The sequence below is a fragment of the Harmonia axyridis genome, chromosome 4, assembly GCF_914767665.1.
Source record: "Harmonia axyridis chromosome 4, icHarAxyr1.1, whole genome shotgun sequence".
Classification (NCBI taxonomy): Eukaryota; Metazoa; Arthropoda; class Insecta; order Coleoptera; family Coccinellidae; genus Harmonia; species Harmonia axyridis.
The window spans coordinates 33,703,863-33,719,770 of record NC_059504.1 but is presented as its reverse complement, the minus strand read 5'-3'; the positions used below and the strand labels follow the sequence as shown (position 1 = coordinate 33,719,770).

The 15,908-nt window shown below is 34.5% G+C and overlaps 2 protein-coding genes across 3 annotated transcripts; one reads left to right on the top strand and one right to left on the bottom strand.

The window, feature by feature from the left end:
* Nucleotides 1-3,472: 3,472 nt before the first annotated feature.
* Nucleotides 3,473-4,954, bottom strand: LOC123677537 (transcription initiation factor TFIID subunit 11-like). Of its 2 annotated transcripts, none has more exons than XM_045614109.1 (3): nucleotides 4,387-4,954; nucleotides 3,964-4,299; nucleotides 3,473-3,882 (listed from the first exon to the last, which is right to left on the bottom strand). In XM_045614109.1, the coding sequence occupies exons 1-3, from the start codon at nucleotides 4,912-4,914 to the stop codon at nucleotides 3,604-3,606; spliced, it is 1,143 nt and encodes a 380-aa protein (XP_045470065.1). In that variant the 5' UTR covers nucleotides 4,915-4,954; the 3' UTR covers nucleotides 3,473-3,603. The 2 variants fall into 2 exon arrangements, with proteins under 2 accessions (XP_045470065.1, XP_045470066.1); XM_045614110.1 differs by having other exon boundaries at nucleotides 3,473-3,865.
* Nucleotides 4,955-10,643: 5,689 nt separating this feature from the next.
* On the top strand, nucleotides 10,644-14,600 carry LOC123678688. The gene has a single exon (XM_045615831.1). The coding sequence runs from the start codon at nucleotides 10,644-10,646 to the stop codon at nucleotides 14,598-14,600; it is 3,957 nt and encodes a 1,318-aa protein (XP_045471787.1).
* Nucleotides 14,601-15,908: the final 1,308 nt, after the last annotated feature.

The window sequence follows — 15,908 nt, the reverse complement described above, 5'->3', positions numbered from 1 at the left end:
ATTTCTATAACGACAAACCCAAAACCTATAAATTATAATTCAGAAACGAAATTTAACGTATATGATGCAATATTTCTAGCTAATCTTTTTTTCAGTAAACACTATAAGGCAATTATTTGTTACCCATTTTCAAAGATCCGCTGAAATAACTTCTTGGGAGCCTGGATTAAAAATCTTTCAAATGAAAGTTTCTTAGTCTTCATTGGGGACATCGAATGCACACTTTCAATGTGACCTTGGTGCATGATTTCCAGGTCAAGTAGATATTTTGATTAGGGAATATACATTTTTCTTTGCAGAATCTCATTCTACCTCGATAACTAGGAACATTCAGTTCCTTTCTTTTTTGCCATAAAATAAATCGTTTTGGGGATATGAAATGTTATTTTACGTATTAGAATGGTTATGAAGAAAATATTCTGCACACAAACTTCTGTGCAAAATTAATATTCATAGATATACACAAATAAGAAAACAATTTTCAATTGGAAGATGAAAAAAAATATTAAATTTAGCACATTTCACCTAATATAAAAACACAAAAGTTTCCCCATGATTAGAAATGTACAGTTCTATACTCCATTCAAAGTTTCAGACGGTCGATAGAAGCATAAATTAGCTAGAAAAAACAATAAGGAGAAATAAATTAATGAAAAAATAATACCAAAAAAAATTGTTTGGAATTACGAACTATCTAAATTTCATAATTATGTACCAATGCATCAGTTTGTAATGGTAAAAATTACAAAATTCGGCATGCGGTGATATCTTAATTATCGCGGTGTCAACTCATGTGTGTGGTTGTAAAACAATTAGAACACAAACTAGTTTTTTTTCTTCGAATATTTTCATACGAAATACAAAAACTAATGATTTCATGAGAAATAACTCTGAAGTACCTTATCATCATCTCCAGAGAAATTTTTTAGAAAATTAACATTATGCAAAGAAAAATGTATATTCCATATTCAAAAAATTTACTTGATCTTGAAATCAAACTCAAAGGTCTTATTAAATGTATGCATTCGATCTAGCACCCCCTGAAGACAGAAACTTTTATTTGAAACATTTTTTGATCCAGACTTTTCCAAGGATTTATTTCAATGGATCTTTTAATATGAGTCACCATGTATAAATTCATAGTTGATAAATATATGTAATTTATTATAATTAAATTTATTATATAAAATGTGCCTAGCCACATATTTTAATTTAGCTAATATAAAGAAATGTTTCATTGTGTTTTGGTTAAGAACCTTGTAGTCCATGTAAATCTTTAGCGAACTCAGAATACAGAATGATAATTATTATAAAGGTAATTTATTCACATTTACGCAATGTTGCCGGATAACGGAAATTTAACGCTGAGGTTCAACGTAAAATGTTGATGTATGTTGTACGAGATGCAGGAAAACAATTGATACAAGGTCTAGAATAAAGACCTCCACAGACTACTCCGTTTCTCAAAGTAGTTATCGCCACGTAAAGTAAACCAAGTAAACACCGATGCATTTTTTCCATGTTTTCATGTTAATGTAACTTTTACCGAATTCAATGTTTTGCATTTTGCTGTTGATTCATTCACATGAGTTTATTGAAGATCGTGACTTTCTACATGATTTATCAGAAAGAATTTTGCGTTTCATGTTGAATCATGATATTGCAGTACTGTAAATGTGAATAAATAAAATTTTTCGAAAATTGCCCAATTTTAAAAATTCATAATAAAACGTGACAACTTTGGAAATCAAAACAATTATTTTAAATTCGGACTAGAAAGTGCATTTTTTCAACCTAAACACTTTAAAAGAGGAATAATGAGTCTGGTCCTGGAATATTGAAATAATTAATATATTTCTGACTCGACCTCGGCATGTGTCAATAACATCCAAAAGTTTCAATAAATTCCGCCGATAAGTTTGATTCTGACGATGGTTTCATTTTTTCCATGAATATGAAAACTCACCCTGTATTTTTCTGAGGAAAGGTAAAATTAAGTCTTTATATTCAATTTTTAAAGTCCTAGCCTTACTCTACCTCTGATAAGAGTATGTACAGTTACCCCCGGGACACCTTGTATACCTCGCCTTTTGCTGATGTTATCAATGTGGTTTTCGTCCGCGCATCAGAGAATTTCTCTCATCGAAATTCACCTATATAAACCTGGTTTCATTGTTTCATAATTGCAAGAGAGATGAACCAAGAAAGAGTGCTTGCAACTCATCGATCTGTACAAATAGTCCAAGAAAATGGCCAATGAAATACGAATTTTGAGGTTAAAACTTGAATTTTGGATATAAGTTACTTTGAAGCATCTAAAAACGAACTGTGAAAGGTTTTTTTAAATTCACCCCCGGGAAGGGGTGAAAAAAAATAAAAAAAGGGGTTTTTTTGAAATTTTGGGGAAATGGTAAGTGTTAGAAAAAAAAGTTTCGAATAAAAGTTGTAGAGCGTAAAATTTTACATAAAAATGTTCTCACAACTTTTTTTCCTAAAATTGAAATTAACTGAGATATGGTAGCTAGAAGCTAGGGGATGATAACAGGAACTTTAAAAAATCATAAGTTGTTGAAAAATTGAAAAAACTCATAATTTTTTTTTTTAAATTACTTATATGATTATAAACTTTAATTCTAGAGAAAAATTTTTTTTTTTTAATTGTTTATAAAAAAGTTATAACAATTTAAAATTTTTATTTTCAAATTAAATCAACTTTAACTGATGAAAATATATATATATTTTTTTTAATAGATTAATATTTTAAGAAATTGACCATACGCGTTGAAATTTAATTTTTACCTGTTCTTTTCAAGCAGATATAAAATAATTTACCTGGTTAAAGATATTGTGTGGCGGCCATTTGCTTTCACTACCGACTTCGGTACCTCATGCGCATGTGTCAGTTGTTCTCAATGCGCCAGTTGTTCTCTGTGTGTTTACAATATTCTCCATTTGTTTTGAGTGAATTGATTAGTGCTGTTAATTTGGAAAAGGTAATTATTTAAGTGATGTTCAATTTTATATTGAGAAACCGCATGGTCAAAACATAAACACATGCTTTTTATTTACTTTGTTATAAAAATCACCATCAATCATTTTATATTATTTAATTTTTTAAATACTATTGTTGAAGTATCTACCTAGATTAGTTGATAATGAATTAATTTTGTACTTTTCTTGTTTATATAGGTTGAAATTTCAACATGGATCAACAAGCATTATGCAGTATTTGTGACACAGTTTTGATCAATGACACCGACACTGTTGTTTCAGTGAAAGAGAGAGGATTAAAAAAGTTGATTGAGAAAAGCATTGAGAAGGAAGACAGAAAAAGAAGACAGAAAAAAAATTACTTATATGATTATAAACTTTAATTCTAGAGAAAAAATTTTTTTTTTAATTGTTTATAAAAAAGTTATAACAATTTAAAATTTTTATTTTCAAATTAAATCAACTTTAACTGATGAAAATATTTTTTTTTTTTTAATAGATTACAAAATTGTATTACAATTAAAAAAATTTGAAGAAACTTCCTAAGAGTAATTGATTCTCTAATTATATAATAAATAAAAAAATATAGATTTTGCAATTCCAAAAATTATATTAAAATTTTTCAAAGTTAATATAAATTTCATCAAGTGGACTGCTGTCTCTAACAGTTGAGCTTCCTTCGTTTTCTTCTTCAGTAGGTGTTTCTTCGTCTTTATCGTTAGCTTTTGTATGTGTCTCATATTCACTATCTTCATTGGTATCAACGCCTGCATTTATACTGTTATTGCATGTATCACCATGACAAAACTTGCATAATTCATTACATTTGAGAGAACTTTTTCTACAACTACATCTTGCTGATGCACAATTGGTTCTACAACCACAAAAAATCTGTGAAGAATACAAGAAAAAAATTATCGTCCATAGCGTAAAAATTAACTAAAGAAGAATTTTATTCGATTGATATTATACCTTTTGTGTGGATACTTTTGAACGAGTGTTTTTAACAGTTTTACGTCCTGTACATATAGCTTCATTTTCTTGTTCTCCGTCTTCGACAGTAGTTTCTTCTTCACCATCATTTTCATCCTCATAAACATTTCCATCATCATCATTTTCATCATCACTATCATCTCTTTCTTCATCTTCTTTATCTTCATTTTCATCATCCTCAAGATTAAACGATCTTGCAGAAGCGTTATCACAGCTTTGGCCTTGGCAACTTTTACAAAATTTATTGCATTTTAAACCACTTTTTTTGCAACCACATCGAGCTGATAAACAATTCGTTTTACAGCTACAAGAAACCTGTTAAAATAAAATGCAAAATGAATAATTTATTATTACTATTGGATAACACTAAAATAAGATAAGTTGGTGTGAATTGTAACTTACTTTATCTATTAACTCCTTTGGTGCTGGTTCCGCGTTTGACATGATAGGTATCATCATAAATAAGGTTCTTCTCCAACCCCAATCGTCCGGATTTAGATTGTTGCCTAACCACTGTTGAATTTGATAATACACTCGTTTTGTATGTTCTCGTAGGGCTGATTCAGTCGGTGGTAAAGAAGCTAAGATAACTTCTTTTTTAAAAGCAGCAGCCGATAATGAAAATATCCTATATCTTAATTCACCAAGTGTCAGTTCATCTGTAATACTTTGACCATAGATATGGAATATAATTTTTTCAGATACTGCGTATAATTCCTCAATTGAACGATTAGACTCATAGAAAACAGAAATTAGAGCTTGCAAATCAGGTTTTTTTTTCAATAAAGATATTATACTTTTTTTTCCTTTTTTAAAAATTGCACTTGTAGTGTCGCAACCTGCAAATGCATGCGCAAAAAGCAAAAAAGGCTTCAAATTTTTATCGTATTCCGTAGAATAAATAACATTAGCTTGTTTTCCTGGTGTCATTTTATAAAAGTATATTACCTCTTCGTCAGAGACAAGTGAAATCAAACTGATAAGTAAGTCAATATCATTACCAACTATCGTCACGGATTGATTTCTTCTTCTTTTTAAATCGATTGCAGTTTTGACAATTAAAAGATCCGCGTCTTCTGAAGCTATATTCGTGCTAATACCACGGTTTTGAAGATTATTACTCAGTAAGTTTACAAATTGTTTCTTATTTGCAATATTGGACAGGAACTTCTTTTGGGTCAAGGTCACGAGATTATCTTCAGAAATCTCAACATCTGCAGCAACACATTTTTCTTTTCTGCGATATCTTTCGTAGGACTTAATTCCTATTGTTTCCTTCGAGTAGCCATCGAATATGACTGTCACGTTAGATCCAAAATGTTTAATAAGATAAGAGTAGTAAAGGTTACAAATGTCTGAGTATTTCTTTCCATGCGGCCAAACATAGCTATGCAGAAGCCAGCCACCATCAATTACAAAAATTGATCCAGATCCAGATATTAAGGCAGGCGATTGAATGTATGGCTGGAAAACGTTATACAATTCTGATTTTGGTGTTTTTCTCATTAATCCAGGTTCGTCGAATAAGCTCAGAGGAAACGGTGACAACTCGTACTTCAATGCATTGCGTGTTTCTTCAACATTGCCATGAAAAAATACTGATATTCTCTGAATTAACAAGAATGAGTCGACAGCAACAAAATCATCGCCAATATGCATACCACTTTTCGCATTTGCAAGTGTTTTCACTTTGAACGCGTTAGACAAAGAAACGTTATCAATATTTTTACCAACCATGGTAGCTATACCTTGCAATCCAACTTCTACTGCATTATGACAATTAATTGTTGGTCCACCTATGATTCCAGTAGAGAGTGATACTAATGAAGTTCTAACCTCAAATGGATTTCTTTCATCAAGCCAAAACAAAAATTTTTTAATTCCTACTTCATCTTTTGTGATTCTACTTCTTGAAATATCAACATGTTGTTCACTGTTGCTTGATTCAATCTTGCAATATGTCTCTAAACATTCCATGATATTGAATGCTGATGGCATTGCTACTAAATATCTTGTTACAACACTGGAAGTAACACCTCTTCCATGCTTCAAGTCAGTACCGAAGAAACGATTGAGGGTCTGTTCAATAACCATGTCTGACCAAATTCCAGCCCATGCTTTTTCGGATCTACGAATTGTAAAAAAACCTTCCTTCGTGAATTCGTCATATTCTCCTGGATCCATAATTAACTCGAGGTCAGCCATTTGTTGCAAATAAATTTGAGCGTATTTCGCATATGGATAATGTCCACTTGCATGGAAGAATGGTAACATCTCTTTGACGCTTTGTAAGTGTAGTTCCCAATTGCCTAATCGTTCCGCTTCTAAAAATTGCAATGCAATAATAATGCTTTTGAAATACTGCATCCATAATTTAGATGTTGGACCATTTTTTTCCATCACTGCCAGTTGCTGTACAAATCTTTCGCACATATCAGTTATTACTGGTTCGTCATCACAATCTGTTAGAAGTGGAGGTTCTGAATCCCACGTACCGAAAAACTTTTTAATAGAATCTTGGAATTCATCCGAAGGTTTCAAGCTTCTACAAATTATAATACCAAGTGCGGTGAACGACATGATATGAGCTCGCAACGCTCTAGCATAAGCATGACCAGTTAACATTTTCTTTACAGAATCACCTGCATAGACTGTTGTCCATAAATCTTCAATTCCACTCTCAGACATAATGTAACCGATTGCTCCCAGGTATGACATTAACAGGTGGAAGCCACCAAGACGAACGACAACATTTTTTAATTCTTCACTATTCGATTCTTGTACTATCGAAAGAGCTTTAGCATATAATGGCTGGTTTTTTCTTGTATTCTTCACAGATTTTTTGTGGTTGTAGAACCAATTGTGCATCAGCAAGATGTAGTTGTAGAAAAAGTTCTCTCAAATGTAATGAATTATGCAAGTTTTGTCATGGTGATACATGCAATAACAGTATAAATGCAGGCGTTGATACCAATGAAGATAGTGAATATGAGACACATACAAAAGCTAACGATAAAGACGAAGAAACACCTACTGAAGAAGAAAACGAAGGAAGCTCAACTGTTAGAGACAGCAGTCCACTTGATGAAATTTATATTAACTTTGAAAAATTTTAATATAATTTTTGGAATTGCAAAATCAATATTTTTTTATTTATTATATAATTAGAGAATCAATTACTCTTAGGAAGTTTCTTCAAATTTTTTTAATTGTAATACAATTTTGTAATCTATTAAAAAAAAAAAATATTTTCATCAGTTAAAGTTGATTTAATTTGAAAATAAAAATTTTAAATTGTTATAACTTTTTTATAAACAATTAAAAAAAAAAAATTTTTCTCTAGAATTAAAGTTTATAATCATATAAGTAATTTTTTTTCTGTCTTCTTTTTCTGTCTTCCTTCTCAATGCTTTTCTCAATCAACTTTTTTAATCCTCTCTCTTTCACTGAAACAACAGTGTCGGTGTCATTGATCAAAACTCTGTCACAAATATTGCATAATGCTTGTTGATCCATGTTGAAATTTCAACCTATATAAACAAGAAAAGTACAAAATTAATTCATTATCAACTAATCTAGGTAGATACTTCAACAATAGTATTTAAAAAATTAAATAATATAAAATGATTGATGGTGATTTTTATAACAAAGTAAATAAAAAGCATGTGTTTATGTTTTGACCATGCGGTTTCTCAATATAAAATTGAACATCACTTAAATAATTACCTTTTCCAAATTAACAGCACTAATCAATTCACTCAAAACAAATGGAGAATATTGTAAACACACAGAGAACAACTGGCGCATTGAGAACAACTGACGCATGCGCATGAGGTACCGAAGTCGGTAGTGAAAGCAAATGGCCGCCACACAATATCTTTAACCAGGTAAATTATTTTATATCTGCTTGAAAAGAACAGGTAAAAATTAAATTTCAACGCGTATGGTCAATTTCTTAAAATATTAATCTATTAAAAAAAATATATATATATTTTCATCAGTTAAAGTTGATTTAATTTGAAAATAAAAATTTTAAATTGTTATAACTTTTTTATAAACAATTAAAAAAAAAATTTTTTCTCTAGAATTAAAGTTTATAATCATATAAGTAATTTAAAAAAAAAATTATGAGTTTTTTCAATTTTTCAACAACTTATGATTTTTTAAAGTTCCTGTTATCATCCCCTAGCTTCTAGCTACCATATCTCAGTTAATTTCAATTTTAGGAAAAAAAGCTGTGGGAACATTTTTATGTAAAATTTTACGCTCTACAACTTTTATTCGAAACTTTTTTTTCTAACACTTACCATTTCCCCAAAATTTCAAAAAAACCCCTTTTTTTATTTTTTTTCACCCCTTCCCGGGGGTGAATTTAAAAAAACCTTTCACAGTTCGTTTTTAGATGCTTCAAAGTAACTTATATCCAAAATTCAAGTTTTAACCTCAAAATTCGTATTTCATTGGCCATTTTCTTGGACTAAAACCCCGGAATTTTAGTAAAATCTAAAAAAACAAAAAATATTGGGGGTGTCTCATTCAAAGGTTAACATTATTCCTGAAATGCTACAGCATGTACGAAATAATTTTGAACGATTGTATCGCTGCATGCAATCTAATGGCGAGCACTTTGAGCATTTGCAGTAAATTTTTACTAATACTCTGTTTGTTAATAGTTTTCTTTCAATACAAAATTTGTACGATCAATTAGAACATATCTGTTTATTTAGTTTTATCGGTACCATAATTCCATAAAAGACACCCTGTAACTTTGTGAATATTCATTTTATAGAACACAAACTGCAGGTTAGTATTTTTGACGAGATTTAGATTTTTCTAGTATTAGACGGGTCAATTTGAATAAATCGAAACCATCATAAATCTTTCGTCGATGAGTTCTTCCTCTTATACCTACACTGATCTGATTATGTCCACAGGTCTTCAACAGGTGATAATGTGCCAACTAGACAGGCACGACCAAACTTCTTCGTTGGTATATTTGTTCTTAGTGACTTATCGAAACTTGTTATCTAATGTTGAACATTTGATAAATCAGATCATGACGTTGTGCTTACGGAACTCAAGATACAACTACCCACTGATGCATTGCTATCAATATCAATTATCTAATAATAAGTAGATAGCGCATAGAGAGAGGAGACTTTAATAGAAAATCGTACTCATTATTAGGCCAATTGAAAATCCCCGGTCTGATGCACAGATGGCGGTGCTAGTATTGAATCCATATAATTTTTAGTTAGTACCAACCTTCAAACGATACGTGTCAAAATTTGACAGTAGTCCCACCATTAGTTTGTGAGATATTGCCTTGTGAGTGTAGCTACTTTTGTTATTTGAAAAAAAAAACAAAAAAAGGAAAAAAAGAATTTCGTAAAATATATTGCTTTTTGAAAGGAAAAAATACAGTTGAAGTAACATCTAGGCTTGATGAAGAGTTTCCGGGGTCTGCACCAGGAAAATCATCTATCATTGATTGATATGTTAAGTTTGAACGTGGTGAAATGTGCACCAAAGACGGCGAACGCAATGGGCTGTCACCGACGAAAAAATCAAAAAAGTTCACAAAATAATTTTGAATGACCGTAAAGTGAAGTTGATCGATATATCAGACATTGTAAAGATATCATCTAAATGTGTACAGGGTGGGCAAATTTCGATGTTTTAGCACTACAACTTTTGAACCAGAGGAGATAGACAAAATCTGATACCCACTTCTCGATCTCTTTTTCTGAGAAACTAAAAAGGGTAGTTTTCGTTTTTGGCCACCTTCTTTTGTTTTCGAGTTATAAGCGAAAATTGGAAAAATGGCGAAATCGAAAAACAGTTATATCTCCGCTAATACTGATGATAGAGCTCTGAAATTAAAACATTATACAGGCACTTTTTTACGTAGAATGCAGTGGCGTGCTCGTATTTTCGAAAGGGTTTTCAATTACGGAGCTATGACCCAAAGTTATGTTTTTTTAAATGGGAACACTAGATTTTTGTGCCATTTTCTGAAAGCTTAATTTTTCCTGATTTCAAAAATATATAACATCGTATGATTCGGATCAATATAAATAATAGAAAATGGCCAAAAACCTTGTTTAATGTGAATTAAACATTGAGGAATATTCAGAGGAAATCACATTTAAATTCAAATTCCATGGAAAATTATTAGGGAGCAGTTATCGACCTCATGAACTCAATACCATATCTAGGCCGAATATTGTGCGAAATTTGCAGATTCCAGCAACTCCGAAAGGCGGTCAGTGACGAAAATTGTGTGTCGTCACAACTTATATAAAAGCCATACTCATTGTAATTATCATCAACATTCTTTGTTCAAAGTTTCACGTTAATAAAACATTTTAACTCCACCGCGAGTTTTACTTGGTTTGTAGTGGATTTACAACCCTCTACTCACCACAACTACTCACTGCTACTTCAACGGAGTTACGAACCATTGAAGAAAGTAGACACATATCTTTAGAGGATATACTCTGAAGATACATGGTCCTTCGAGCCTTCGAGTCCTTCGAGATGGATCATACACAGTCAGACTTCCCTTCAAAAGTGATGCTGAAAATTTGGGATTGTCCAAAAAACAAGCGGTAGCGCGCCTGCTGCAAATCGAGAGGAAATTCGAAACCAATCCAAGCATGGAACAGAACTACAAGGAATTCATACGCGAATACATAAAATTAGGTCACATGAAAACAGCAGAAGCTCAACCCCTCAATGGCATTCAAGTTTTTCTACCACATCAGTGCGTCATAAAGGCAGACAGCACTACTACTTCCACAAGAGTTGTTTTCGATGGATCGGCAAAAACAAGCACAGGATATAGTCTAAACGATGTTTTACACTCAGGTCCTAAGATACAACAGGATCTCACTGACATTCTCATCAGATGGAGAAAACATCGAGTCGCCCTCACTGCCGATATCGAAAAGATGTACAGGCAAATCAAAATAGCCGAGGAAGGTCAACCATACCACAAAATAGTCTGGAGATTCTCAAAGGATGAACCAATACAGGAATTTCAGTTAACCACTTTAACTTATGGCACGGCCCCAGCAGCATATCTGGCAATACGCACCCTACATCAATTAGCTGAAGACGAAGAGAAAAATTTTCCAAGAGTCGCTCAGATCGCTAAAAAGGATTTCTACGTAGACGATTTACTCACAGGGGCGGACAGCGTCGAGGTAGCTGAGCAATTGAAGAAAGAAATTACTGAACTAATGAAAAAGGGAAACTTCAATCTTCGAAAATGGAAAATGAGCAAATACCCACAAAATGGGACGGATGAATTTATTCTAGGTGACAAATATGAACAGAATACTACGAAAACACTAGGCATTGTATGGAATACAAATAACGATAGTCTGCTCTATAACATCAAATCACCTGAAATTGAAGCGATCACCAAAAGACGCATGCTTTCCCAGATTGCTGCAATATTCGACCCACTTGGTATGATATCACCAATAATTATACGTGCCAAACTATTGATGCAAGAAATATGGAAATCTGGACAAGATTGGGATGTTACTCTTCCGGAAGAAATTCGCAAAGAATGGGCGAAACTGACTCAAGAACTTCCAACGCTTCGTGAAATATGCATACCAAGATGGATACAACACAAAAAGGGTTCAAAGATGGAAATTCACGCTTTTTGTGATGCTTCTGTGAAAGCATACGGTGCTGTGGTTTACTCCAAAACTATCGATGACAGCGGGCAGATCCACGTCAGTCTCTTAGTATCCAAATCCAAGGTGGCCCCCATAAAAAACAAGAAAACTCTTCCAAAGCTAGAATTATGTGGAGCCGTTCTATTAGCGAAGCTCGTACACAGAACGATCAAAGCCCTGGACATTCAAGAAATCCCTGTACATGCATATTCCGATTCGACGATTACACTAGCTTGGATAAATGCTGATGCCGCAAGGTTACCTGCGTTTGTTGACAACAAAGTTCGAGAGATAAAACAATTAATTGGCAAGGTCAAATGGTATCACGTTCGGTCTGAAAACAATCCCGCTGATTTAATAACCCGAGGAATAACGGCATCAAAACTAATTAGTCACAAATTATGGTGGAATGGTCCAGATCAACTAAGTCAAAATCCCACAAATATTCAGGAAATGATACAAAGCTCAACATCCGCTAACGCACTAGACACCTCAAAAAGTATAAATAGTTTGACTACAACCACCATTGAAGAAAATCCATGCATCCAAGATACTCTGGATATCTTATTACAGAAATTTGAATCATGGGAGAAAACCATAAGAGTAACAGCCTACTGCCTGAGGTTCAGCAACAAATGCCAGAAACAACACAACGCTACAGTATTTCTGTCAAGAGACGAACTACAAAAAGCAACACTAATACTTCTACGAAAAACCCAATACAACGAATATTCGTCCGAATTTAAGGATTTAAGCAACGATCGACCCCTGAGTAAAAAAAGTAGTATCTTGAGTCTAAACCCCTTCCTGGATAACCAACAATTGATGCGGGTAGGAGGACGTCTGCAAAATTCAGCGCTAAGATACGACGAGAAGCATCCTATCATTATACCCAATAGTAGCCCAGCGACAGAGAAAATAATAAGAAATGCCCATCATACTACGCTTCATGGTGGAATTCAGCTAACCCTCGCATACATTAGACAGCAGTACTGGATTCCCCGAGGAAAAGATAAAATAAGGAAGATAATACGAGAGTGCAGCATCTGTTTGAGGCAGCAAGCACAAAGTCATATTCAATTAATGGGATCACTCCCAGAGCCAAGAGTCACACCAACTAGCCCCTTTACTCACACGGGGGTAGACTATGCTGGACCCATAGCAATTCGAATGTCTAAGGGAAGAGGAAATAAGTCTTACAAAGGGTACATCGCCATCTTCATCTGCTTGACCACTAAAGCCATTCATATTGAAGCAGTTAGTGACCTGACGACAGACGCATTCATCGCCGCATTCAGACGATTTACAGCTAGGCGAGGTCTCTGCAAAAACTTGTACAGTGACAATGGCACTACATTCATTGGGGCAAAAAACAAACTCGAAAAATTGTTTCGGCAAGAAATTCCCGAGAAGGATATTGAGCAAACGCTGTCCAGAGAATTCATCAAATGGCACTGCATTCCTCCCCTGAGTCCACATCACGGGGGATTGTGGGAAGCCGGAGTAAAATCTATAAAGTTCCACCTTAAGAGGGTCATAGGCGAGAATACTCTCACTTTCGAAGAAATAACGACAGTCCTGTATCAGATAGAAGCTTGCCTGAACTCCAGACCTTTGATCCCAATCGATGAAAAAACGTCTGAAAGCGAAATTCTAACTCCAGGTCACTTTCTCATCGGAAGACCACTACTCTCTCTGCCAACATCCAACACACTCGAGGAAGATAGTTTTCCCCATAGTTATACCAATAAATGGAAAACCATTCAGAAAATCAAATACGACTTCTGGAAGAGATGGTCCAGCGAATATCTGTCACGACTACAGCAACGTACTAAATGGAAAAAAGTAGAGGACAACTTGGTAAATGGAGACATAGTGCTACTTAAACAAGAAGATATCAACCCAAATAAGTGGCCCCTAGCGAAAATAACAGAATGTCACCCTGGAAGTGATGGATTGGTACGAGTAGTGACAGTGACGACTGCGGAAAAGAAGAAATTCAAACGGCCCATCACCAAAATATGCAAATTACCCGTTCGACAGGAAGAAAACTGCCAAGGGTCATCAGATAAGAAGAAAGAAAACAGGAGCTCTCTGCGCATAAGCACTTTTCTCACTACTCTGCTCATTTGTAGCAATATTGCGGTGACACAAGCAAACTACACCATACAGCAACTCAAACCTGGATTATATATCGAACACTTGGGGCATGGCTACACAAACGGAGGAAAATTCAGACTCGAGCTGAAATTCCCATACTCTCAAATGGAAAAGGATCGACAGAACGTAAATCGTACCGTAGAAGAATTCAACAAATTGTGTGTGCTTACAAAGGGCATATCAGAAAGCGCACATTGTCCAGAATTCACTCACCATCTTCTAGAAATGAAAAGAGAAATCACAATGGCCATGGATAGCTTAGAAAACTCCCCCAGACTGAAACGAGGATTATTCGGTCAATTTATGACGTCAGTGTTCGGGGTGAACGATGAAGTCTACAGAGACATAAACTCCCTGGACGAAAATCAACACAGACTTATTCATACGGTAAATCAACAATCCAAGCTGATGATATCGAGTGTGGCCACTATTGAGGAAACAGAAAAAAGGATTAATCTGAAACTCGAAAGTTTTCGGAAGAAGTTCAACGAAGGGCTGAAAGTAGTGAATCAAATGAACGCATGGTTTCACTCTACTGACCACCACGATCTAAACATACACTCACTAACCATATTACAACTCGCTCAGAATTACCTTCAGGAGTTGCAGCCCAAGTACAAGAAACTAATGGACGTCCAGGTTCACAAAAGTACCATTTCTGAATTTTTGAGCACTAGTGAAATTATTGCATGTATCTTTAGAGTATATCCTCTAAAGATATGTGTCTACTTTCTTCAATGGTTCGTAACTCCGTTGAAGTAGCAGTGAGTAGTTGTGGTGAGTAGAGGGTTGTAAATCCACTACAAACCAAGTAAAACTCGCGGTGGAGTTAAAATGTTTTATTAACGTGAAACTTTGAACAAAGAATGTTGATGATAATTACAATGAGTATGGCTTTTATATAAGTTGTGACGACACACAATTTTCGTCACTGACCGCCTTTCGGAGTTGCTGGAATCTGCAAATTTCGCACAATATTCGGCCTAGATATGGTATTGAGTTCATGAGGTCGATAACTGCTCCCTAATAATTTTCCATGGAATTTGAATTTAAATGTGATTTCCTCTGAATATTCCTCAATGTTTAATTCACATTAAACATACTCCGGGGGGCCCTTGAAGTGATGAAGGCAGCTTTCAGCATTGTGGTCGTCCTGTTTACTATGACACCCGATTCCAGGTAGTTGTTGTGGGCATAGTAAGGTGTCAGGTTTCTTGAAGTAATACTAAACTAATGTTGTGTTTTGAGTTTGAACTCGGGAATAAATAGGCTCAAGTTCAAAACGCGATGCACTTTCGGCAGGCCTTTGGCTTCTCGGTGCTGGTTGAGGTATTTCCCTGGTCGGTGATTCCTCCTTGCTGGTTTTTTCGTAGCGTGCTGTGAATTTTTTCATCCCTACGTAAATAGTGATTGCTATAAGTATGACAGCAAGTGTAGTTGCAAAGCTTGTAATGGACGTATGAAGAGTTACGCTCTTCCAGGGAGTTTCGGATTGGCTATCTAAATCGTTCCGGTCAATGAGAAGTTGATCCAGCATATCCGGGGCTTTCCAAGAAGGCTCGAGTGCTATGTCCGGGTTGTCCTTTTCATTTTTGAATGAAAGAATGTTAGGGGGCACCTCTTTGTTGAACGTGGTTATTATGGATGTTTCATCTCTCGTGTGGGCGTGCAGGGTGCTTTTCTTGGTTTGAATAGTACATCCTGATGTAGAATGAATAACTCCAGTTCCATTCAAGGTTGTGTCCTCTCGTTTTCCGTCGCATATTACGGCAATTCTTCGGGGATTATTGGCTACAAAAAGCCAGGTATTTTCCTTGCGTAATTCTTTCCATTTTATGTCACTAACTTGTATATTGGTTTTTCTGCACGTTGACTTGTCCGTGCGATTGTAGATTTCGTCAATTATGCAATTCGGATCATTTTCCATGTCTCTAATTATGGACGGGTTGAGAATATATTCATTTTGGCTGATGCGTATAGCTTGTTCGAACTGTTCGCTGCTGAGCTCGAAATACTTTTGCACATTGTACTCCATCGCTAGGTATGGGTGGCTTATGTAGATCTCAATGA

Bases quoted from the DNA above. Each gene is read 5' to 3' on its own strand.
- LOC123678688 (XM_045615831.1), top strand. From the start codon at position 10,644: ATGGAACAGAACTACAAGGAATTCATACGCGAATACATAAAATTAGGT.
- LOC123677537 (XM_045614109.1), bottom strand. From the start codon at position 4,914: ATGACACCAGGAAAACAAGCTAATGTTATTTATTCTACGGAATACGAT. The intron at 4,300-4,386 runs GTAAGTTACAAT...TTATTTTAACAG, and splicing joins CAAAGGAGTTAATAGATAAA to GTTTCTTGTAGCTGTAAAAC. The intron at 3,883-3,963 runs GTATAATATCAA...TATTCTTCACAG, and splicing joins CAAAAGTATCCACACAAAAG to ATTTTTTGTGGTTGTAGAAC.